At 44.2% G+C, this 22,203-nt stretch overlaps 1 protein-coding gene across 7 annotated transcripts in view; it reads right to left on the bottom strand.

Moving 5' to 3' along the window:
- Positions 1–15,296: 15,296 nt before the first annotated feature.
- Positions 15,297–22,203, bottom strand: part of Lypd6b (LY6/PLAUR domain containing 6B) — a 167,588-nt gene continuing 160,681 nt past the window's right edge. For all 7 annotated transcript variants that reach the window (XM_041631574.1, XM_041631573.1, XM_041631572.1 and 4 more), the window contains 2 exons: positions 18,268–18,398; positions 15,297–16,741 (listed from right to left, as the gene is read on the bottom strand). In XM_041631574.1, the coding sequence (XP_041487508.1) occupies positions 16,577–16,741; positions 18,268–18,398 (296 nt within the window). In that variant the 3' untranslated portion in view covers positions 15,297–16,576. The remainder of the gene's footprint in view (positions 16,742–18,267; positions 18,399–22,203) is intronic.

Here is a 22,203-nt window from a genome sequence, read left to right as displayed (position 1 = left end):
TATTTGTTGTCAACTATAGTTGGTTGCTGTGCTTTAGAACTTTGGAAGCTATTACCCCCTCCCAACTGCAACCCTGGACCCATCATCAACTTCATTTGTTTATCTTCCCTCCCTCTTACTCTCCCAATCCCATGGCAACCACTATTCCATTCTCCTACAGTATCAACATTTTTAGAATAAATATCCCCAATGCCGGTGGATCAAAGGCTTGGTCCCAGCCAGTGGTGCTATTCTAATCTTATCAATGGATTAATCTGCTTAGTTATTGCAGAATGGGCTATCAGGAGTGGGTTCTACCTGAGAAAGTAGGTCCTTGGGATTGCACATCTGTAGGATTTATTTTTACCCTCGGCTTCTTCCCCACACTTCTGTCCACCATGGGTAAGCTGCTGTGCTCACCGTGTGCTTCCTACAATAACGTCTGCCTCATGGTGAGCCAGAAAAGGCAGAGCTGAGCTATCACAGGTTGATACCTCTGAACCCTGACCCAAGAGAAATCTTTCCTCCTTTAAGTGGCTTTGCTGGGGTATTTTGTCACAGTGACAAAAAGTGGAAGGACACAGCTTTGTTTTCTACAAGTTTTCTCACCTCTACTTTATCAGAAAATGTCTCTATTAAATCTTCATTTTAACTTTTCTATATAAATATTTTACATAATTACACAGTAGCATTGAAACAGTGACTCCCTGTTTATAAACTGCCTTTCCCCCAGGTTATATAACAGCACATAGTATGACTATCTTACACCTATTCATTATATGTGAACTGTCCCTCATGGACTCTTGTGTTTAAACATCTGGCCCTCGGCTAGTGATGATTTTTGGGGATGTGGGCTTTGATGTAAGTAGCAATCTACCAGGAACCAGCCTTTGGAAGTGCAACCTGCCTCGATTCCTGTCCACCCAGAATTGAAGAAACCACATTGTAAGACTCTGCTTCCATGGTCTCTGAATTACATGGAATTCCATCACAGCTTCTCCACTTCTGTGGAAATAGCAATCAATGAACACGTAACAGTAAACCTCTGTGTTGCAAGTTCCTCTGTGTTTTCCAGGCTCATAATGTCTTATACACCCATATACACACATACACACACATGCAAACAGTTTCTTGTGTCATTTTGTTACTTGGAGGGTTGTATGTTTTTTTAAAAAAAAAATTTGGTAGGGTGTCACATCATTGTTCTCTGTGCAATGTGACACTTTCCTCGGGTTGCTTTCAAGCTTGTCATTTCATGAGCTACCAGTCGTCAATGGCTTATGAAAGAGCAAGACCTAGTTTCCTCCGGGGATGACCCGCCACATAGGATGTCCAATGTCAAGCAGTTAGCTCTGGACACAGATCCCTGTAAGCAACACGAAATGGACGCAGTGGGTTGGAGAGACACATGTGCATACATATGTGTATATAGATAACAATAACTAAAAGAGAGAAACCATGAATTTTGGAAGGGCACAGAATAAGTTTGATGAGGAAGGATGTGATAGTGATATAGATGCGGTGCTCATGTTTAAACTTATTAATAAGAGATGAGAAGATTGAAGATGAAAGGAACCTACCCCTGAGAGAGGGTTGAGGCTCCTGAAGGGAAGGCCATGATTACTTTGACGGCTTGTGGCAATAAAGGTGGGTGCATCAGTGGGCCTGGTGTAGAGTTGGGAGCCATTAAAGGGTATGAGTTAAAAACTGAGAGTTTAGTGATGATCTAGGAGAAAGACGCAGTTCAGTTCCCTGCACCCACATCAGGTGGCTCCCAACCATCTGTAACTCCAGCTTCACGGGATCAAATGTGCTCTTCTGGACCCCACAGACACCCATATCCATTTGTGGTTTTGCATATACATGCATGTACTTAAAGATCTTTTTATAACTTGAGAGCTTCAACTTGGCAAATTTTCTAGTGAAGAAAACATTATGCTAGAAATAGAGGGTTTGTTTGCAGTTGGGATCATACAACGAACTGGGATAGGGCCATCAGTTAGATTCTATGGCTCAGGGAGAACCGAACGCCTATGAGTCTGAAGGTAATCTGTATTCAGAGAAAGGGCTTTAAGGGGAGAGATGAAACTGAAAACTTTCTAACCAGCAGGCAGAAGAAAGGCAGGAGATGAGGGATACCTGGAAAGAGGGTAGAGCTTTTGAAACATACTGAAATAAATAAGAATAAAATTAACTTTATGCCAGTTGGGATGAACTGAATTTGCTTATAAACAAAACAGGACCGTACAATGGCAATGGGTTTCTGATCCTACTGCACGCACTGGCTTTGTGGGAGCCTAGGCAGTTTGGATGCTCACCTTACTAGACCTGGATGGAGGTGGGGGTTCCTTGGACTTCCCACAGGGCAGGGAACCCTGATTGCTCTTTGGGCTGACGAGGGAGGGGGACTTGATTGGGGGAGGGGGAGGGAATTGGGTGGTGGGGAAGAGACAGAAATCTTTAATAAATAAATAAATTTATAAAAAAACCAAAAACCTAAACTTAAAAACAAAACAAAACAGGACCGTGAACATAGAGCCCCTCTGAGTGGAATTATTGTGTGGAAATACGGCTTCCAAATATGGTGGACAGACCCTGTACGCTTCACGATTGAACCGTATGGAGTACTATGGAAAAGGGATGGGGTGGTTGGACTTAAACTCAGTTCACCTCATCTCATCTCAAGAAAGCTCCTAAGTCTCCTGCATGCCTGAAAACCACACAATTTAAGAACAGCAATACTTAAAAACTCTCTTCACTGTGAAATCTGTCATAAAATATCCAACCCACATACACTCACCACAAGTGACTTCCTGAAGTTGGAAGCAGTTACACCTGTAATGTTAGGTGTCCTTCCTGTGGATCTTTTGACAAGTAGGTGATGCCTACATTTGTTTTGGATATAAAGGCCATTGAAACCTTGTTTCGTGCTCTCAATAACAGGCACTCAGGAATGTGTTGACTGAAATGAGAAAGGAGGCCAAGGTGAAAAGACAGTTACTGAAGTCTGGCAAGGAAACTGGTGCTGTCCTTCTTCGGATCAGGAATCCATGACAGTATTATTGTCCATATTTTCCATTCTGTTTCTCATTAAAAAAAAAAAAGAAGAGTCAATAAAATGCCACAAGTAATAAAACGGCTGGACTCACTCTTGAAACTGAGCTTGGAGCAGCCCAGTTCTGAGAAAGAGTCAACGAGCTTTCAGGACAGAGAAAATGAGGAGAATTCATTGATCCACAATCATGTACTAGGGACTTGACTAGATCCCTGTTCAAGTTCTAGACACTGGGGCATTATCTGGTGGCCTCTGTGACACTAACCTGAGCATGCCCTACCTTGACACGAACAGCCACTTTACAGCATCAAGAAAAGCAACACTGCGGTTGGCACTTCTGGTCCTGACCTTCTGAATAGCTGTGAAATCACTAGCAGCTTTCCCGGGTACATTAATAGAAAAAAAACCACAATAAAAAAGCAACAAAGAGAGCCTCAGTTCAAGGAGAATGGGGAAACTGGTATATAAGTGTATACTTTAAAAGGAAAATGTGCACTGCATTTGTAGAAATCATTGCAGCAGAAATCTTAAAGGGAACCACACCTGTTTTGCCTCTTAAAATGACAGGCTGATCTGCCCGGAGAGCAGCTGTGATAGACTCTTTCCCGGTCCCTGTGATATACTGCTAACCCTTTGTCTTCTCAGTGGGACCCTTCACAGTTATAGTATTTTATAGATTCCTTCTGTGAATGGTGAGATCTTTTCTCACACATGACTCTCATTTTTTTTCTCATCATAGTAAATATTTAAAAGGATACGCATGCTCTCTTTGCTTCCTCATCCCCTCACTCTCCGCCTTTCTCTTTGTTTCTCCTGTCACCCCTTTCTTCTATAAGCCTCTGTAATTTCTTTTGTAATTTCCTCTTTATATATTCTCTCAAGGGCACATGTCACCTCTTACTGACGACACATCCTCATGATCACCTGAATTTTGCTAATCATGATCTTAGCTCGCTCATGATCTTAGATCTTCACTCAGGAAGAGGAAAGCATTCCACACAGAAGAAGGAAGAAAGATGGTCTTGGAAGTGCATGAAATTGACTTCAGCAAACCTTTTCCCCAGCACATTACTCTGAGAAGCAGAACTCTATGAGGTGATGGAGGTTTGGAACATTGCCATCTACCCAGAGAGGAAAAGAATGTCAGGCTTAGGGACTGGAAAAGTCTGGGCAATATCTTCTCTTCAGGGCAGGGACACAGAGTAAGGGAACGAACCTGTTCCAGAAAGGCTATGAAGCCATGACTAGACATTCTTCAGACCCATTGATCCTCCCAGGCACACTAGGGAGACCTGGAAAACAATGTATGTGTTTAAGACCTAAAACAGATGATAAACTTAGGAGTCAAACCAAAGCAACTGTTAGAACAACTTCAAATGAGCAAAACAATCAAAGGTTAAGAACTCTTTTCTTGGCCTCGCAAGACGGTTCCATGAGCAAAAGTGTGTTGCTACCACATTCAACAGCCAAGCAAAATTTGGTTCAACTATTTTGTCTTAATGAAGAGGGGGAAGAGGCAGAATAAAAAGCTGCAGGGAGCCAGTTCCTATAGAACCAGCACTTCAAGAGAAGATCCGGAAGTAACTAGACTCATTAGTTGATCCTTGGTATTCAGATCCTTTCACTTCAGGAACATTTCATGGCCGTCCTGGGTCATTACAGTGGGAGCCTGTACTACACGGGGCTGAGGCATCTTAGCTTCCCCAGAGTCATGGACCAGCCAGAGGTGACTTCCTCTCCTGACTGCACATCACAAACACTACTCAGACACTTCTCATCTCCCAGCTATTTGGTAGAGAGGAACAAAGACCATTTATCATGTAGTTCTGGTTTATTGCAACAATCAAAATTAATAAACTACACCTCTTTTTTTTGAGACAGGCTTTGGAACCTGCCCTGGAACTAGCTCTTGTAGACCAGGCTGGCCTCGAACTCACAGAGATCCACCCACCTCTGCCTCCTGAGTGCTGGGATTAAAGGCTTGAGCCACTACTACCCAGCAAATCGTGCCTCTTAACTACCATGATTGGTTTCCTTAATCATTCAAGTCCAGGAGTAGGTTTTAAGGAATCTTAATTCTTAAAGATTTACTTTGTTTTAATTCTGTGTATGTGTGTCTCAGTGTGGGTATGCACACATGTGTGCCAGTGCCCATGGAGGCCAGAGGAAAGCATATGATTCCTTGAAGCTGGAGTTCAGGTGGTTATGAGCAGCCCAATGGAGGTACTAGAAACCAAAACCGAGTCCTCTGCAAGAGAAGCATATACTTCAAGCTGCTGAACCATCTCCCCAGCCCGGATTTGAGGTTTTAAATTCTCCTTGACCTTGGCATGTGGAAACCCAATTCATAGTCTCCAGTTTCTTTTCTGCCAATGAAGAACCAGCATGGTGTACTTTGCAGTGTAATGTAAATTATGCAAGGTTTAATCAACATAGGTTAGGTTCTAAGCCTTCCTCGTGTTGTTTTTGAGGACTCCTGTCTCTACACTAGCTAAAACAAAGCCTGCTCTGAGGTTGGTGAAATGAACAAGGAATGAGATTGGTGAGAATTTTTGAACTTGCGGTGCTGTTCTCAAAGAGCCCCTGTATACTCTGACTAGCACTGTATAGTCTGACTAGCACGACCTTCAGGGACTCTGAGAGGAAGCCCTGGAGCCAGCCCTTGGCCTAATTCAGCTGAGTCCCAGGGCTGACATTATTTATGGAAGCATAAGCGCTTGGTTGGATGAATGCCCAGGGGCCTTGGCATTGTAGGTACTTAAATAAATCAAATGATCCAGAAAACTGGTATTATGTGAGCCCTCCACTTGAACTGTCGCCACCCCCAGCCCCAGCAGCAAATGGAAAGGTCAGAGAGGACTCTGCTGCCTTGTAAGGGAGAACAGAGCCAGGGCATGAGGGCTCCCGCCCTGGCACACGACATCGTTAGTGACACGGAGACCTTGTAATCTTACCTACAGTAGGGGACAGACAGAAGCGTCACATTCACGTGCTATGAGGATGGCTGCTTAGGTCAAACAACTCGGTAGGCTTCTCAAATCTAGGCCGTCTCCTAGGACTCAGCTCTGAAGGTTGCCGAAAGCATACTTGCATTTTTAATCAGATTCTGGTTTTTGCTTTTTCTATCATTTTACTAAACAGCTTTTCCCCTGTGGCTTTGTTTTAAAAATCTAGCCATCTTGCAATCTCAAGCATTCCTCAGCAGCTTACCCTCGGGAAAGATAAATCTTACATGAACGTTAAAGAAATGCAAGTTTGCCACCTAAAAAGTCAGGATAAAGAAAAAAAGATATAATTGAATATTGACCAAATAAAAAACTATCTGGTTTATTCCTGGCTTTAATATTCCTTCTTCAAGCAAATCCAAGCAGTTTCGCCTCTGCTGCATAGACTGATCGTTGAGCAAGATCAGCAGGAAATTAGGGATGCAACATTAAGATATATAGAACATAATTTTTTTGAAACAAGAGCCACATCTGTCTGCTGGTTCAGTGAGGATGCTGGAGAGACCAATCAATGAACACTCCATCAATTACCACAGCTAAAACAGTCCAAGTCACAACTCAAAAGGCACGCAGGGTGGATCGCACTTCCCTGGGACTTAATTAGACGTTACACATATAAAAAATATCATAGATTCTAATTCCTACCCCAGCCGTGATAACTTGGGTTGAGCCCGCTGCCCTGCCCTGTCTCAGTGTTGACTTGAAAATTGAGAACAGTTCATGTAAGCGTCAGCCCCAAAGGAAATTCAAACTTGCCAGGCTGTCCTTGCTCTCACCCGAAGTGTTTCTTCTTCTATACATGTAATTCCCCTACCTAGGACACAGGGACAAAGAGTGTCTCCCACTAGAACTTGCCTTCAATGTTCCAAGACACAGAGGTGAGAGCTGTGGTCATGTTTGTTGAAATTCAAGTGCTGTTGAAAAAAAAAATTCATGCTGGAGAGGGTTGGACTTTGAAAATATTAAAGGAAACCACCAGAGGAAAGTCCCCATATGGCGACATTTATCTTTAAAAAGACCTTCAAAGGAATATTCTCACAATCTATTTAGGGTACCAGCTAATCGTGCCAGATAGCCCACTCCTCCATTCGTGGCCACTGCTAAGGGAAATGTCCTACCTCAAGTCCAGGCAAGAGGGAAACATGAGTGATCCAAGCTCACATGTGAGCCATGCTGCTCTGCTTTAGGTGACTAGAATTCCTTGGGCCTTGGAAAACCACGATCCAGGATGCAGAGGGGCCTGTTAAGCTCAAACCTACAGACACTCACACTTTAGAAAGTACCAAGTAAATTGAGCAATTGGCAGAGACACAGCTAGGTCATAAGAAAAAGACTTGACTATCACCAGATGGCCACAGTTATTGGGGATTTAGACCTCTGGGTATTCAAAAGCACAGGCCATGTCAAGAAGCCAGTTTCTAGGAGGGAGAAAACGAGAAGACACCAAAAGCAGGTATAATTGCAGAGTCATAAATGAAGGCACTTCATTAGGCCGAGCCCCAAGACTCCTGTTTTATAAAGTCCCTGAATCCGAGCCGGGCGGTGGTGGTACACGCCTTTAATCCCAGCGCTCGGGAGGCAGGCAGGTGGATCTCTGTGAGTTCGAGGCCAGCCTGGGCTACAAGGACAGGCTCCAAAGCTACAGAGAAACCCTGTCTGGAAAAACCAAATAATAATAATTAATAATAATAATAATAATGTCCCTGAATCCCCATGGGCTGTTTGGTCATCTCAGCAAGACCTAGTTAGACTCCTGTCTTCAGCACAGGCTCCTATACAACTTCTTGGCTAGCACACATTCTATTTAAAAACAAAACAAAACAAAAACTGTGACCTTAGGGTGTTTTTTCTTTTATCTTTTCTTTTCTTTTTCTGTTGCTGTGATAAAGCTCTGACAAAAGCAACCTGGAGATAAGAGGGTTTATTTGCCTTACAGTTTATAATTTATCATGAAGGGGAAATCAGGGCAAGAACTCGGGGCAGGAACCTGGAGGCGGGGATTGAAGCAGAGACCATGAATGAACACTGCTTACTGACTTGTTTTCCAGGCTCGCATTCAGAGATCTTTCCTATACCTTCCAGGACCACCCTCCCAGGAGTGGCACTACCTACCATCATCTTGTCCCTCCTACATCAATCACCCATCAAGAAAATGCTCCTGCCAACTTGTCTACAGGCAATCCGATAAAGGCACTCTTTCAATTGAATCTCCATCTTCTTAGATGACTCTAGCTTGGGTCAAATTGACCAAACCTAAGCGACACAGCCATGTAACAATCTAAGCAGCAAGCAAGAGAGGCTGATGCTTCCTGATGGGTATGCCACAGTCTCCTTGTGTGACGAACACCAAGGACAATAAAGGAACACTCGAGATGAATTCACTTTTAACTGTCAACTGCAATAGAATGGGTACCCATCAGCGTCTTGAGATGCAGGCAAAATGAGGATAATTAAACCCAGCTTACCAAATGAGCGTCTTTGCAAAGGTTACAGAACACTGCAGTGTTGCCAACATTGGTGAAATCAATTTCCATTTTGCCGCAGTGTTTGTCGTGTGGAGATTGCTGAAACCAACAAAATGAAAAGCATTAATAATTGGTATTAATAGCTTGTATAAATTAATTTGCTTATTTGCCTACAAGAAAATCAGCCTAACAATTCATCAGATGGAAGCTATGTATACCAGATAATAAGAGTTAGGTACTTCCTCTTGCTTAAAGAAAAAAAAACAAACAAAAAAAACAAACAAAGCAACAACAACAAAATACGAGGCACTGGAAATTAAACAAATCTAAACAGATACAAACCAAATGAAAATCCTTTTGTTAAAAAAAAAAAACAAAGCCAATTTGGTGGTACACAGAAGGGGCATTTCTGTGACTTTAGGCATGTGGAGAATATAAGACACAGTACAGAAAGCTATTGACTTAAAATGGAGGTAACACAAGTTCCTATTTGTTTACTGTACCTTAAAACTGTCTCTGATTGGTCTTTCTGCCGTGCCATAGAAACCGAAGAGGAACAAACAATAAACTCCAGTAGGAAATCATGCGGTGGGGAGGCTAAGCACTTTGTGAAAAGTATTTCATGGACTCAACTCAATGAGCATTTGGGCCATGGTTCTTTTGGGTGGGTGCGGAGGGGAGTGGGAGGGGCGGAGTCTTAATGATCCTCAGCGGTTCATTCACAATCATATCCTGGGCTTGCCCAGACTTTTCTCAGGGCTTCAAGACTAAGTGATAAAACCTGAGGACTGTTGAACCCTCTCTGCCTGTTCATTTTTGTGCTTTTTGTTGGAGGCTAGTGTCTTTGGTTTTGTTTTGTTTTGTCTTTTCCTATGGCGGTGATGAAATACGTGGGCAAAAGCAACGTAAGGGGCAAAGGATTTGTTTGAGTTCACAGTTCAAATTTATCTGAACACAGGTCAAGGCGCAGTCCTCATGGTGGGGAAGGCAAAGCAGCAGGAGCTTGCAGCAGCTGGTCACACGGCACCCACAAACAGGGAGCAGAGAGCAGTGAACACACACTGCCGCTCAAGAGTCCCCTCTCTCTGCTGGCACAGGACAGCACCGGTAGGGAATGGTGCCGCCCAGAGTGGACGAGCCTCCCCACACCAATTAAAGCAATGCACTCCTTCACAGGTGTGTCCAGAGGCCCATCTCCTAGGTGGCTCCAGCTTCATTTTCTTCTTCTGTCTGAGAGAAAAAAAAAAAAAGACATCCTTGAAGGCATGTCCAGGCACCTGACAAAGATGCATTCTCAGTTCATTAAGGAATCCTGGTCTGAACTCATGAGTTAGCTTAAGGAGACATTTGAAATATTCCGAACCCACTCTCCGACTCCCTATTGATTTCATGCTAGACTTAGAAGCGATGCTAATTGTCTGTTTGCTGAATCACACTCTCATAGCGACTGACAACGCATGAACACATCAAAAGACAGTTAATCTTGGACATTTATCATAAAATGGCAGGAATTGTAGCTGTGTAGGGGCAAAATGGAGAGTGGAGAGGAACTTGAAGCCGTTCCCAGGACCATCTTTTAAATTCTTTCAATAGACTGAGCAACATGACGATATTCCCATGCCTTCCACTCAAGAGAACCGCAAGCAATTGAAGGCCTTTCTCCCACAAGTGGGTGTCGACTCAGTGCCCGGAGTCCAGGAAGGTACGACAAAGTCACTCAAACCTTGGCTGCTTATAAATTCTTGGAATAACGCTCCAACAGCTAAAGGTCCTCATTTTTTCAACCTCACCCCTTATGTTTAGAGATGTCAAGGGCAGGCATCAAGATGCCCTTGGCCTGTGCTGTTTCCCTACTCAGCTACGCCAGTCTCTCATGCCACGGCCCCCTCAAGGCACTGCAGGCTTCTCTGAGCTGGAGAAGTAAATGCTTATTAGGATTCTGCATGTGCGCCCTGGGAACTGCATCCCGCATGCTCCCACGCTGTCCGTCCTGGCATCGTTAGCACGAACGCTTATCCGTGGCTGACGAGAGACATCAAGCTACCATAGGCAATTGCATTTCCAGGGCAGTAGATAATGACAGGAAAAGCTTGGCCTTGTCCCTTGCCTCACTCAGAAAGCAGATAGTAGAATTGTGCTTTCCCTCCTCCATAAGCAGGCCAGGAAGTCTGGTAGGCTCTTCTCCTACCTCCCAGCCGTGAACCCTGAATTTTAAAACATGCTCCTTTACTGCATGATCTTATCTGAGGTTGAATTGTGTTTCTGCTTAAACTTGCTTTTCACTTGGAAGCTCTGCATTAAAAAGGATCCACAGACACATATAGAATGATACCACCAATCTCTTACGTCAGCCAAACCACTACAGGCTGCCCCCGGGGGGGAAGGTGAAACATTGCTGCAAATAGGGACCAAAATCTTTCTTGCCTTTCTTCAAATGCCTGAAAATTTAAAACTCAGGTCAGCATAAAAGGACAAGCTCTGAAGCAGCCGAGAAAACATCTTTCAAAGCAGTAATGGACATTTGGACCTATGACTCATGGCGAGAAAAGACCCACGGAACGAACGTGGTTTCACCTAAACTGGGGAGAACATTGATCTTATAGTGTGCCCCTCAACTTAGGTATAGCTTCATTGTCTTCTTCTGGCTAAGAGAGAAAAGGACATCCTTGAGGGCATGTCCAGACAACTGACAAAGATGCATCCGCGGTCCATTAAGAAACCCCGGTCTGAATGCATTAATTAAATGAAGGAAGCATACATTACGTGCAGGACCCGCTCGACTAAGTACTGACTTCATACCAGACTTAGAAATATGTGGAAGGGACAAACGGGAGCATCTGAGATGTCAAAGGACATATAAGAGAGAAAGGAAGAAAGCGATCTCGGAGACATTCCTGCCGTGGACTAAGGGAGTCCTTGGGGGTCCTGCTCACTGCTTGAAAATGAACACCAACTGGTTAACAGAAACGGGAGGAAAAAGAGCTAAGAGGAAGCTTTTGCTTTTAAAGGGCAGCTCCCACACTTTCTGTCACCCTTCACCACAGTCTGATGGATGAAGCCCACTATCTTGGAGTAAGTTTCTGACTCATTCACTCAGCGTGCATTCAGTAAGGGATGCAGGACCTGCTGTACAGTTGAGGAGCATCTTACGCACCCCCATGCTTTTACAGGAGATGTGAGGCGGTGTGGCCTACACAAACTGTGACCCTGTACTCCAGATGACAGGTGGGGAGGAAAGTGCAGTAGATACTCCACCCCCTTGCAGACTGACAAAGCGCATTGAGCAAGGAGCGCTCCAAGGGAATTGCAGTCTGTAGTGAGCGCCTCTGTCTGCTCTGCATTCTGCCATGTGCTTAGGCAAATCCGTGCGGCTTCCAGAGGCTCTGCACTCCCTCTCTAGCTTCCTAGCATCGTCTCTGCCATCTTGACAACAACCTCTCCAGACAGCCTTTCACCGTGAGGACCCACAGCAAATGTTTCTGGCTTCTCACTCAGATCTATTTCTTCTTGCTTCCTTCCTGGTTTCCTGATTGGCTCAAGGGTCTTCCTTCCACCGACTGCCCCTCAGCTGCGATAACCCTATGGTGATTACTTCCTGCCTGTTTGTGTTTTACTGGGACCTGAGTGCAGATTTTCCCCCTTCTCAATGTGCTTCCAGAAGTTTGTTAGATACTGAATGGCCAGTATGTCATATCTGCGGCCTCTACTTACCAAAAGACATGAAGGACATGGAAGAAAAAAGGAGCTGGACCCACTGGATCAAATCCATCTCTTCTGGACTTCCTGGTAGCTGAAGCAAGAAACTGATTTGTGCCAATTTGATTGAGGATGTTTTTTTTTTTTTTTTTAAACTTGTCATTGAAGTCATCCAATGGATACAGCCATTTCAATACAAAGACCTCCACCCCTGTCTGGGAACCCTCTGAAACCTGATTGGACCCTGTGCCCAGGAAGTGCTTGCCACATTTTGCCTAGCTTCTTGATCGGCATTCTGCCTCTGTACACGGTTTTCCCATCCCATCTGCTTCATACTGCTTCTCCCCACCCCATGCCTACCAGGGCCCACAGCTGATGGCTAGAGTTAGCATCATCTAGCTGCCCCACACCGCCTCTTCAGTGCTATCCCTTCTCCCAGGCTACTCCGGACCATTCTCAACACGGCAGTCCTGCCTTGCCAGTGTCTGCCAGGTTCTTCCAAGCCTCATAGCCGGAACTGATTTCCATGAACTACAAAGGTCTTTTGTGGAGGTTTAAGTGGTCTATGATGGTGTGTGTGTGTGTGTGTGTGTGTGTGTGTGTGTGTGTGTGTGTGTGCTGGAACTCCACAGCCTATGCAGAGGTCCTCTTCCTCTCTGCTCAAACCATGCTTAACTCATACTTTATGTCCTTCTTGAGTCAGCTCAGCTTCCAGCCTTAACATCTCCTGGAACACAGGCAAGACAGTGAAGAAGAGGGCCGAGGAGAGTTATAGCGAAGCAGAGTGTATGGGAAAGGCGGTGAAGATGCTGAACTGTTTCAGACGAAGTCATAGGACCAAACTGAGACACCTGCCAAATACAGCAACCATTTGTTCCTTAGCTTCTTTAACCATGCCTACCCACCTGGTGTCCCTCCTCTTCTGGCATGACTTGTACCCCAATAGACAGAACAGTAAACAGCAAAGCATGAGGCAGAAAATGCTCATGATCCAAAGGTCATAAGATGTTTCCGGTTGCTGATAATCTACAAGTAACAATTTGGTTTAAGCATAAACTCTTTTCACACATGTGAACCGCATCTTTCCAGTTCCATGACACCATCTGCCTCCCGAGGCCACGTCCATGCTTTCTGCTCCCTGCCCTCCCGTTTCTTCTGAACTGGATGATGGAACACAGACTTCATGGAACACACTGGCTGGAATTTCTGATGGCTAGTCTCACTCAGATTTGAATTTAAAGAGTTTTTTAGACAGCGCTGGGAGGGAGGATGATTGCCAAACACCAGCTCCCTTTGTTTTCTTTAAAAAACTCGCTGATGGATTGGAGTTAAAGTTTATGCTAGAACGCAGGGCTCTTTAACATGGAATTTGACAGCTTCCTTCTTTAAACAACCCTCATTTATAGCTCACCCAGGATTCCTTGGTAACAGCAAATCTACAGAGCCCCTCTGGCTCATTCTCCAGTTGCCATGGAACATTTTGAAATCAAAATATTACCTATTTTCTTAATCACTAGAAATAAATTAATCTGAAGTCTTGGATACCTTCCATTCCACATTTTTTGAAATGGAAAAAAATTCCATGTGATAGACTCCAATGACTTGATTTACTTTTTGAATTCTAGTTTTCAAAGTACATTGGAAGAGACCACAGAGTCAGCTTCATAGGCATAGAAGGCTGGGCTGGTGAGGTGGCCCATTGGTTAAACCTAATGGTGTGAGTTCAATCTCTGGAAAACAGGTGGATAGAAACAACCAACTCCTGAAAAAGGCCCTCTGACACATATGTGCTGTCAAATGTGAGTATGTGCGCACATGTGTGTGTATGTGTGTGTGCACACACACATGAGATTTTTTATTAATCTAAACACCAAAAACAAAATCAGAAAATGATTACAGTCTACTAGTGATTATAATTTGACTAGACAATATGTCAATTGTATAGTCAAAAGAAATGCTGGGGAAGGGGGAACTCTGGAAAAAAAAAAGACACTAAAGATGCTTTTAAAGGTCCCAGATGAAGCCACATATAATTAATACAAAGAAGTAGAAGCGAGGAAGGCTCAAAGAACTCAAGGTGCTGAGTGGAAAGAGGGCGAATCCATATCAGACTTCAAAACCGATGCTTACTGGGGAGTCCGAGGTTGGGATAGCTGGCGAGATAATGTACCTGCCCACTCCTTCTTTAATGGGATACTGAAAAGTCTTATATAAGATGAAACATTCCCAAAGCATCAGGGAGAACAGACCAGCACAGCCCATGTCTAAAAGGAGCCCATAACCAGCATCAGAACAGACTCAATGGAACAATAAATCAAAATAGAGAAGACAAACCCAGTGATGCAGAAGCCAAAGACATCTCCAGCAAATCACTTCCCAGACTGAGTGCTTTCTCTTGAATCAGTCTTAGCTTCCTATAGGTTAGGGGTCAAAAAGCCTCTCCTGTGTGGGAGTCTTGCCGAAGACCGTGCTCTCTCTTCTGCACCAAGCCATCCTGAACTGACAACAGAGCCCGGCATGCAGAAACAGATGGGGGTAACTGTGTTTTAAGAAAATTTTATTAGCAGAAGCTAGGTGGTGGAACGGATTGGACCTGCAATCCTATGTCACAGGTGAGACCAAGCAAGGCCAACACCACTACTAACTTTTAAAGAAGCAGCCCATTCTAATGGTCCACGTTTAGTTAGAGGGAAGAGGTTCCTGTTTAACACATGTAAAAACAGAAGTGGGGGGAAAGAAATCAGGATCCTAAACTAGCGAAGAGATGTTCACTTGACATTCTGAAACTGTGCTATAAAAGGGACAGAGGGGACAATGAGACCAAACACTTCATTTTGTACCCGAGCTTTTCTGTTGGACTTGACATTTAGAGAAGAGCAGGTGACTGGGCTGGGACAAGAACTCTTGTGGTTTCTTGTGAGTCTCGGTAGGCAGACACTGAGGGTGGACACGATGACATCCATCTCTCTTGGTGAGGGAAGATCCCTGACCGTCTCAATGCACTCTTTGTCTTTAGCCTCCCCAAGTGTCTCTCTCCTCACCCCTCACCCCCAAGAAAAAACAAATAAGCAAACACAAAGTTACTTTGGCATAAAATTTTATTCTTTCAGACAGCATATGTCACCCAGGGTGCCTGGAAACACAACTTAAGTGACATTGGTAAGTGCCCTTCATCAGAGGCCCCCACACTGTCAAGAGACACATGGCATGCATTACACTAGATAATTCAAAGTTTTATACCCCATCTCAACCACCTCATAACTGGCCAACAGATTCATAGAATTTCAACTGGAAATTCCCCCCTCCCCACCACTGCCCTTTTCATTGACCAGGTGGTTAGTGGGCACCATTGTTTAACTCTTGACTATGACAAGGTTAAAGTTTTGGTCCTCAGCCTGTTGGTACCATTAAGGAGGTGGTTGAGCCCGTAGGGAGTTGGGACTAGTGGGAAGTTTTAGGACACTGGGAACATGACTTTGAAGGGTACTGTAGAGACCTAAGTGCAGGCTTTCTCTCCCATCCCAGTTCTCTCTCTTTCCTTCCTTCACCCTTTTAAAAAGAAAATTTTATTTTTGTGTATTGAGTGTGTATCCATACATAATATATCTGTGTACCGCATGTATGCAGCACTCAGAGGCCAGAAGAGGGCACTGGATCCCCTGGGACTGCAGTTATCAGTTATGCGCTGCCAGGTGAGTGCTGGGAATCAAACCAGGGTCCTCTAGGGGATCAGTTAGTGCCCATTTCTCCAACCCATACTCTCTCCTTCTCAAGTCTCTGCTATGAGTGAGCGGTTCTTCACTCTCTAACACAAGCCTCAAACCAGTACGTACTGCAATTTCCAAAATCGCGAGCCCAAACAAACCATCTATTTTTATAAGTAGATCATCTCAGGTACTTGTTACAATAATGGGAAGTTAACACAGTAGAGAAATGGCTTTCCCATGGGTAGAAGGATGAAATTTCACGGAGATGCTCTGAGCTAATCACGGAAGCCAGAGAGTCTGATCCAGCAGCCTCTGAGAGAGTCCATGAGGTTAAAAAGTCCTTCTAGATGAAGGTCTGGTCAGGTCAGGGTTTATTAAGCTACTGTAACCATCAACAATACTGGTGGATCTTCTGACAGAAGTGACGGAGTGCAGTGGCCCTAGACACTGGAAGTTAGGCAGTCCTCTTGGCTCCTACCAAGTCCTCATGTTCAGTGCTGTGACCTCATGCAGGAGCATTTCAGTGAAGCAAACCTCTGCCTTCTACTTTGGGGTCCAATTTCTCCTCTTTATCAAGTGAAAGGTGGGCCTTCGCTCCCAAGTTCACCGGTCCACAGTCTGCTTTGTGCTTTACAACGCTGGTTTCTGTCCCTCTTAGGAACAGTTACATCATAGCAAGGGAAGCATGAAGAGGCAAGCTAGCACCATGAGGTAAGGCATGGGGACACTGCCGCCAGATGTCCTCTGTGCATGCATGACAGCAAAGACCGCATTCGTGTGGTTGGTCGGCAACTCGACATTGCAGATCATCCCCTCACAGCAAGACCTGCACTCCTGGAGAGGAAGGAAAGGGTCGGGAGTGAGGAGCAGGAAGGAGGGAACCAATGAAAGAAAGAAGGACAGATGCTGTAGTGGACAGTCCAGCCTGTGCACTGCCCGGCCTGTGGGTACCTTCCCCTGCAGTGGGCTGAGCTAAGACCATCCTGAGAGGCTTCATCCTAACTCTGGATGTTTCTGCGTCAAATTCAAGCAGGAGTGAGGTGAAGAAGGGAAGCTGAATTAGGCTGTCTGAGTTGCCATATCCTGACAGGTTTACTAGAAATCGGTGAAACCAAAGAGAAGTTAGGAACATTCAGGACTTGCCATTGGTTTTCTTTGTGTTGCTGGTTAACTAATAATGGTGACTTGCTATTGTCTGCCACTTCACCCTAGACTCATTATTACTGCAGTGACAGTATGGGAAAAAATAAAAGCCATAGGTTCTTAAGAGTGTTTTCAAGGGAAGCAATCTCTGATGGTAATAGCAATGCATGCTGGGCCCGAAGCCATGAGCTCATGAACTAGCCATTCTTCTAGGTTTCTAGGCCAATGAGGCAGAAGAAAGGCAGCAACTCCCAACACCGCCATCATCCATTGGCTGTCCAGCCCACTGCCCATCATGTCCACTTAGCAGAAAGGTTTGATTTTCCTTTGCAAATCTTGCTATGTGGCCCAGGTAGACCTCACACTCACAATCCTCCTGCATCAGCCTCCAGAGTAGCAAGATTACAGGTGTGAGCTCTGGCGCCCAGCCTGGGGTACTTTCTTGATCCCCTGGACCTCTACGCAAAGTTCTATTTCAGTCAGTCTAAGATGCTGCCTTCCTGCCTCACGAGCATGCCTTGTCCTTGCTGCCCCATACAGCCCTTGTGTGATCAGAGCCCACAGCCACGGATGTCAGGGTCACTGACTTTCATGCTACGTCACATTCTAAAATCTCATGACACATGAGCTTTCAAGTCATTTTTCCTCCAAAAGTTTAGGATCTCTGCATATAAGAACACATTCTTGTTTGAGATACTAGAGTAAGCATATCAAGGGATCGGTTGATCCAATATGCATCTAGACTTTATCTTATTCTCTTAGTCTTTTTCTCCACTGAGCAGAGATGGAGAGGGAGACAATGTTTCAATGGAAAAAGACATCCCTATTTTCTCCTTTCTACCAGTTAGTGACCCTGGAAGTGGTGGTGATTTTAGCCAGGAACAGAACATGCTGTCATCTAGACTCCAGTGCACCTTACTCTCAAGGATGGCATGTTCTTGAGCTTCTAAAGCAGGCTTCTGACTACTCATGCAAGTTCTGAAGCCCGAGTCTGGCTCTGTAGCCTGAAAACTATCAGTCATTCTTAATGCCATTTCTTTTTGAAGACAGACTACCTTCGAATGTTTGTTCTCTGCATTGGCACTGTCATGCATCTTTGTCAGAGTACACACATCCAACACACTGCTCCTCCTTGGTTCTCTCATGATGCTTAACTTACCACCATCACCATGAAACCTGGGGAAGGAACTCCACACACACACACACATAGTCTTTACCGTGTGTTCCGAGTCTCGACTGTGACGGCAGCCCACGAAGTGGCATTCATTTTTAGAGGCACACTTTTTAGTGATGGATGTACTTCTTCCGTGGCTAGTGAAGTGATGAACAGTCAAACAATACTGTGTGTCTGGGGAAATTTAACAACAACAACAACAGGCCATTTTATTTTCCATTTTGCAAAAGAGAGCCGTCAACCATCATGCCAGAAATGACTAAAATTCGGGATAATCTTTAGGCTTCTAGGTGAGAAATTGAATAGCAGTGAACGCTAGAGTTTTTAGGCGGTGTTTCTGTAAAGGCATCCGCTCCTGGAGTACACATGTGCTTTGGAAATGAATACAAATGAGTGGCCTGTTTCTTTGGCATTAGCTGAAGCTGAGAAAAAAATGTGCAGAGTTTCATCAATCCTTGGGTCTGCTCAGCAAATATGAGAGTATTTATGCCCCTAGTCTGCCCTTTCTTGCTCTGAAGCATGCATTCTAGAACTCTAAATGCAGACAAGAACTGTGAGCACCGAAACAATGATTCTGAGAACTTGGCACCTCACTCATCATTTGATTCTTGCAGGCTAAGAAGTGAATGGGTCTCCAGCTACGTATCAGGTCACCTCCCTTTCTCATCTTGATTATTCATATTCTACACTTTCTAACATGCCTGACTCTCTCGTCAGTGTATTCCACTCTTCCTCTCCCCTTCACTCCCTGCTCCCCACTCATGCCTGCTCTATATAGTTGGCTCATTTCCATAGTTACCCTTACGGCATTAACCACCCATTCTATGACCGAATTCTTTTTAGAAAGTGGTTCGTGTAACATCATAGGATATTCTGTTTGAGCTCCGTGTTTCCTCCGTCGCTACCACAGACCACGGAAATGCTTGCTAATTTATTCACCATGGATCCCAATAGTCAGTAGACTGGGGGGAAATGGACCAAGATTGAGAAGATGGAGATTTTAGAACTATCACAAGTAAGTCCTGTTCGACCCTCTGAGATCATTGTATTTTTTTAATAAAATGCACTATGTACAGTGGCATTTTGATAACTTTAATAGCATTTACAATGGCAAATGCATTCATATTATAGATTGGTAGTCAGTGACCTTCTAATTTGTGTTCATTCTTTCAGTTCTTATAGTGAGCCTCTGGAAAGCCATAGACCACCTTAACATTCTTTTTGTTATTTTAGACAATAGCTCATTACATAGTCCTGGCTGACCTGGAGCTCCCTAGGTAGACCAGGCTGACCTAGAACTCACACGGAGATGATCTTTCTGCCTCCTGAGTGCGGCATTAAAGGCATGCACCATCTTGCCCACTGCCATACAGGTAGGAAGGTAGGATTAACCAAGGCAGGTTTCAAGGGTTTGTGGTCTTTATCAGTACACTGGGCTACCCCCTTCGGGACACTCAACATTAAATTAGACAAAAGTAGCTGACTTTTGGAGTCTGAAGGAAAAGGAGCCATTAAATGTTCTGGAGAAGGTACTTAAACTCCAAACTCAGAAGAGCTGGGAGCTGGGGCTGCTTGTGTTGATCTGGAGCACTGCACACATCACACACATGAAAGCATCCTCTGAGCAGTCAACAAAAAGCTGGTGTAAATAACACAAGAAATACCATGCTATCATGTTCTGTTACATAGACACCCTCTTTTGACAACAGTGACAAACCACAGTGGAGTTTCATAGAGAGAAAGAAAATCTGAGAGGACAGAGAACAATAGCCCGGGACGCTTGTCATGGAAGACTGGTCGATTATCACTTCCCAAATAACAGCAAAGGAAAAAGTAATAAATGACACCTCCGTCATAATTCCAGATGGTTAACATCTTTGAGACTTGAATAGCAGATGGTCAGAAAGGAGCTCTCATGCTGTGCTGGGATGTGAGGTCATTCCATGCTGGAAAGAGTGGGCTTGGCAGAGACAACAGGCTGCCATTTTTATTACAGCGGACACTGTTAGAGGATGGGAAGTTAAGGTCTCCTTTTTCACTATCTGCGGTTCAAAAGAGATGCTATTAGGAGTGGAAAGATGACTCAGCCCTTGTTGCTACTTGGGGAGAGCTGGGTTAAGTTCCCAGTAGCCATGTGGAAACTAAAAAGAAAAGAAGATTCTAGTAATTGATTCTTCCAGAAAAGAGGTAATGATAAGCCTTGACCAGATGGATGCTGTGGCAATTTTAAAGAGTTGTCATGCTCATGGTGTCTCTTTACAGCAATAAAAATCCTAAGACAGAAGCTGGTACCAGGAGTAGGGTATTGCTGTGATAGGTAAGAGCATACTTTTGTTTGAAGAAATATGGACCTTGAGACTATGTATTCGAAAAGCAGATGAACACTTTAAGTTCCGCTTAATAGGCCACTGGAAGACAGTGGAGATAAGTGTGATTTGATGAACTAGTTCAAGAGGTTTCAGATTTTAGTATGTTACCTAGATATTGTTCTTGTGATATTTTAGTGAAGAATGTGGCTGCTTTTTGCCCTTGTCTGAAAAGTCTGCCTGAGGCTAAAGTAAAGAGTTTAGGATTAATGGCATTGGCTAAGGAAATCTCAAAACAGCCTACTATAGACTCTATTTTTTCCTTTTTTTTTTTTTTTTGTTTGTTTTTCGAGACAGGGTTTCTCTGTGGTTTTGGAGCCTGTCCTGGAACTAGCTCTTGTAGACCATGCTGGTCTCGAACTCACAGAGATTCACCTGACTCTGCCTCCCAAGTGCTGGGATTAAAGGCGTGCGCCACCACCGCCCGGCTTAGACTCTATTTTGTGGCTATTAATGTTATCTCTAATGAAAATTAATAATAAAAAGAAGCAATCTGAGCAAAGAGAATACAAAACGTACAATTTGAGAAGAAAAGGGGTACCGGGAAGTGGAATGGAGCTAAACCCTGTGTTCAAGGGAATAAACACAGTAAGAAATGGAATAAAGGGAGTTGTGATCTCAGGGCAAGATCCCACCCAGCTAAGCTTCCAACTTGTGAATAGGAATTAAAAAAAAAATCTTAGAGCTGGGTGTGATGGTATACATCTTTAATCCCAACATTCCAGAGGCAGAGGCAGAGGCAGGCAGATCTCTGAGTTTAAGGCCAGCCTGGTCTATAGATTTTTAGAACAACCAAGCTTAGGCAGTGAAGGAAACCACTGAAAACAGAAAGCTGGTGAAGATGTAATTGAATGAGGGGGCCATGTTCCAGCCCCAGCGAGCAGCAGAACTTGTTGGCAGTTTAGGCCACATGGTGCTAGCTTTAGAATCAAAGATAGAAGAGAGGTGTTATGGAAGCTTCCTTCATGACTAAGGAAAGATGCTGAGGCCATGCATGTGTCACAGTGTCCCTGAAGGGAGGCCTAGAGAGGGCATTACATGAAGCTGGGAAGGTGAAGCCTGGGTTGCTTTGGAGACCCCAAGATGCCAGGGACATGAGATACCTTCCAAGGAAAGCCACCAATAGGAAGAGGATCCAGCCCAAGAGAAAGATGTGTGTTAGAGTCAACGAAGCTAAAAGGAGTTGGAGATCTGAAGAGCATTTTGACATCAGACATGGAGATGTAGAGTTTGGAGCTTGCCCAGCTGGTTTTTGGTCTTTCTTTGGTCTTGTATTTCCCCACTGTGTTCCCTTCCCTGTGTTTTGGAATGATAATGTATATCCAATGTATATGTTAAAAGTATGTGATCTGCTTTTTGATTTTATAGGGATTATACAGTTAAGAGACTGCATGAATCTCAGAAGAGACTTTGAACTTTAGACTTTTAAATAAATGTAAGACTGTTAGAGACTATGGGGACTTTTGAAGATGGATTGAAAGTATTTCTACATTATGTTATGGCTACAAACCTTTGGGAGCCAAGAGTGGAATGTGGTGGTTTGAAAGAAAATGACCCCAAAAGGAGTGGCACTATTAGGAGGTGTGGCTTTGCTGGCATAGGTGTGGCTTTGT

This window comes from Microtus oregoni, unplaced genomic scaffold (genome assembly GCF_018167655.1).
Source record: "Microtus oregoni isolate MIOR12 unplaced genomic scaffold, Mior012 000037F_ref0000500, whole genome shotgun sequence".
Taxonomy (NCBI): Eukaryota; Metazoa; Chordata; class Mammalia; order Rodentia; family Cricetidae; genus Microtus; species Microtus oregoni.
The sequence above is the reverse complement of the archived record's forward strand: the minus strand, read 5'-3'. Positions and strand labels throughout refer to the sequence as shown.